Here is a 2658-nt window from a genome sequence, read left to right on the forward strand (position 1 = left end):
CTTTTAATATCTCCATTAACAGCTTTGAGGACTGGAGAGAGAGAGAGAGGGAGAGAGAGGAGAGAGAGGGAGGGAGGGAGAGAGAGATAAAAGAAGAGAAGGGAACAGATTAAAAAAGAACTACATGTACAAATACTCACCTCATAAAATCTGCTCTTAAATGTATTGTTGATGATGTCCTCAATAAATTCAGTCATTGGTCTATTAAGAGCATTAATGACAGGGGCTAACTCTTGCAGCCTCATATACAACTCGTAAGATCTGTAATTAAGAATAATTAGATATAATAAAAAATACATGTACATGTATATTATGTACACTTACTCGTTAGTTGTTTTTGGCTGTTTCCATGGCAACAAGATAAGAGCTTCACGCAGCAAAGGATCAACATTTGAGAGAACAAGCAAACTCTCTTCCTTATAAGGAATGTGATCCGGTACATGTACATGTTCATCTAGGTGCGATGACTCCAGTGATTGTGAATGTAATTCAAGTGGGCGGGGCTCTAATGATGGTGGCTCAAGTGGGCGTGGCTCAGATGACAGTGGTTCAAGTGGGCAGGGTTCTGGTGACGGTGGTTCAGGGAGGTGTGGCTCAATAAGACATTGCTTGGGAGGTGAAGATGTAAAATGAGAGAGAAACTCAAGATAAAGATTATCAAGAGATTTCTTCATCTAGTAAAAAAATGCAACAAGACACTTATATATGTACATGTACATACATATGTAGATGTACATGTACTAAAAGTACGTGTACATGTACATGTACCTCAATAACTGATTGACTCCCTAGTGACATACTCAAATGACAGGATTTACCAGCAATGAGTAACTGTAAGAATGAAGAGAGAGAGAGAAGGAAAGAAAGAAGTACATCAGACCAACGAACAGTGAAGATCCATAGATCTACTAATTATATAAATTTACTTGTCTTGATATTCCTTTAAAGCAGAGTGGAGGCTCAGTTGAATGGTAGCAATCTCTCCAATAATTATATCCTCCTGGAACAGACTCGGCATTACTAGTTATAAAGACAGAAAAACAGTCAAAGTACATCTACATGTACATGTATACACAAAGAGCTGAAAACCTAAAGACATTCATGTATAATACATGATAATTATAGTCTCGCCCCACCCCTTCGCTACCTGCAGTAAGCAAAGGGGCAGGGCGAGACGAATGATAATTACTAATTATGAGCAAATGATAATTGGGGTGAGCCTGAGTGAGCCCCACATAAACCATAGATATTAGAGTAAATGAAAGGGATTGGAAACTTTCGTGTTGCTACATTGACTTCGTATATCACTAAGCAACAGATGCAAGTTACCCTTTTTCTTAGCAATAGCTGCCGACTTTTAGCAAGAAAGCGTCTTGTTTGTGACTGTCAAAGGCTGTCATTAGTCAGTAGTGTGAAATTTCTGTGGCCCAAAATATTTGCAAATTTAAAAAAATTGCAAAATTAAATCCTCAAAAATAGGTAAATTAAAAGGTGTGGCTCACCACACCTTTTCTCAGTGTAATTATAGTGAAGCACATGGCGTGTTCCTGGCATGTCATTAATAGTAATGATAACTGGAATGAAGGTGGAGGAGGTGAAATAAACTGATGTTTCTTTATTCACAAGAATATAGTGTAAATATTATTATTGCATGTGCATCCATTTTTTAAAATGACATACTAATTTTTATTTTCTTTAATTTTAATGATCACTACAAAATTGAACTAAAAACTACACAAAAATGCCTTAAAAGTGAAAAATATGCAAAACTAGCTTAACCTAGAAACACTATCTATAACAACTGGCATAGAGTCTACTACTTTTGAAGTTCTAATAAAACACATCTATTCCTTTTTCTTTCATAAGAGTCATGGAATTATTGAGTCTAGCTTCACAGGATTCAAGTTGGCTTGTTTTGAAACTTGTCTCAACCTTGCACTGGGTTACTGCATTTGTAAAATCAGCAACTATTCTTGTTTCATTTTTCTGTAGCTGCTCAACCTTGTTTTGGTATTGAGTGAGTTTATCTTTACACTCAACATAATCCTCTTCTCGTTTCTCTACTACATTTGTATAAATTCCCATTCTATTCGTCTCTTCTTTTTCCTTATCCTGATGCCTTTCTAACGCACTTTGTTTCGTTTCTTCTTTACTCTTATTCATGAGATCATCAAACACTTCTTTTTGCTTTTTCAACAAGTCCTCAAAGTTAGCCTTATCTTTCTCACGATTAATACTACATTCATTCCTTGTCCGCTCCAACTCTTTTTTGAGGTCACCCTTTACCTTTGTCAGCTCTGCATTTGCTAGTCTAAGTGTTCTCTGCTCCTCCATAAGACCTCCAAAATAAAAAGTAAAATAGCTAAACAAGCAAAAACCAACCAGCATTACAGATATGATAACAACTAGAGCTGTAATGTATAAAGGAGTAGCAAGAAGAGGCTGAGCTGGAGGACGAGGTGCTGGTGGTGGAGGCTGTTGTTGTTGTGCCTGGGGAGCTTCACCTTCATGGCCAGGTCCTCTGTACCTAATCTATTGTATAAAATAATTATTAAGAAGTATTTCAAATTATTCCTCTGATTTCTTACATTATCGTTATTTGCCATGGGCCAAAATATAAGTAAATAAGAGTCTATTCAAGAGATTCTATCCTTTTCA

General features: G+C 36.5%; 1 protein-coding gene across 1 annotated transcript; it reads right to left on the reverse strand.

The window, feature by feature from the left end:
- Positions 1-1712: 1712 nt before the first annotated feature.
- On the reverse strand, positions 1713-2620 carry LOC109589792 (uncharacterized). Its single transcript, XM_020005807.1, has 2 exons — positions 2589-2620; positions 1713-2532 (listed from the first exon to the last, which is right to left on the reverse strand). Exons 1-2 carry the CDS (start codon positions 2604-2606, stop codon positions 1831-1833), a joined length of 720 nt encoding a protein of 239 aa, XP_019861366.1. The 5' UTR covers positions 2607-2620; the 3' UTR covers positions 1713-1830.
- Between the last annotated feature and the right edge of the window lie 38 nt (positions 2621-2658).

Source organism: Amphimedon queenslandica, unplaced genomic scaffold (genome assembly GCF_000090795.2).
Source record: "Amphimedon queenslandica unplaced genomic scaffold, v1.1 AMPQUscaffold_10876, whole genome shotgun sequence".
Lineage (NCBI taxonomy): Eukaryota > Metazoa > Porifera > Demospongiae > Haplosclerida > Niphatidae > Amphimedon > Amphimedon queenslandica.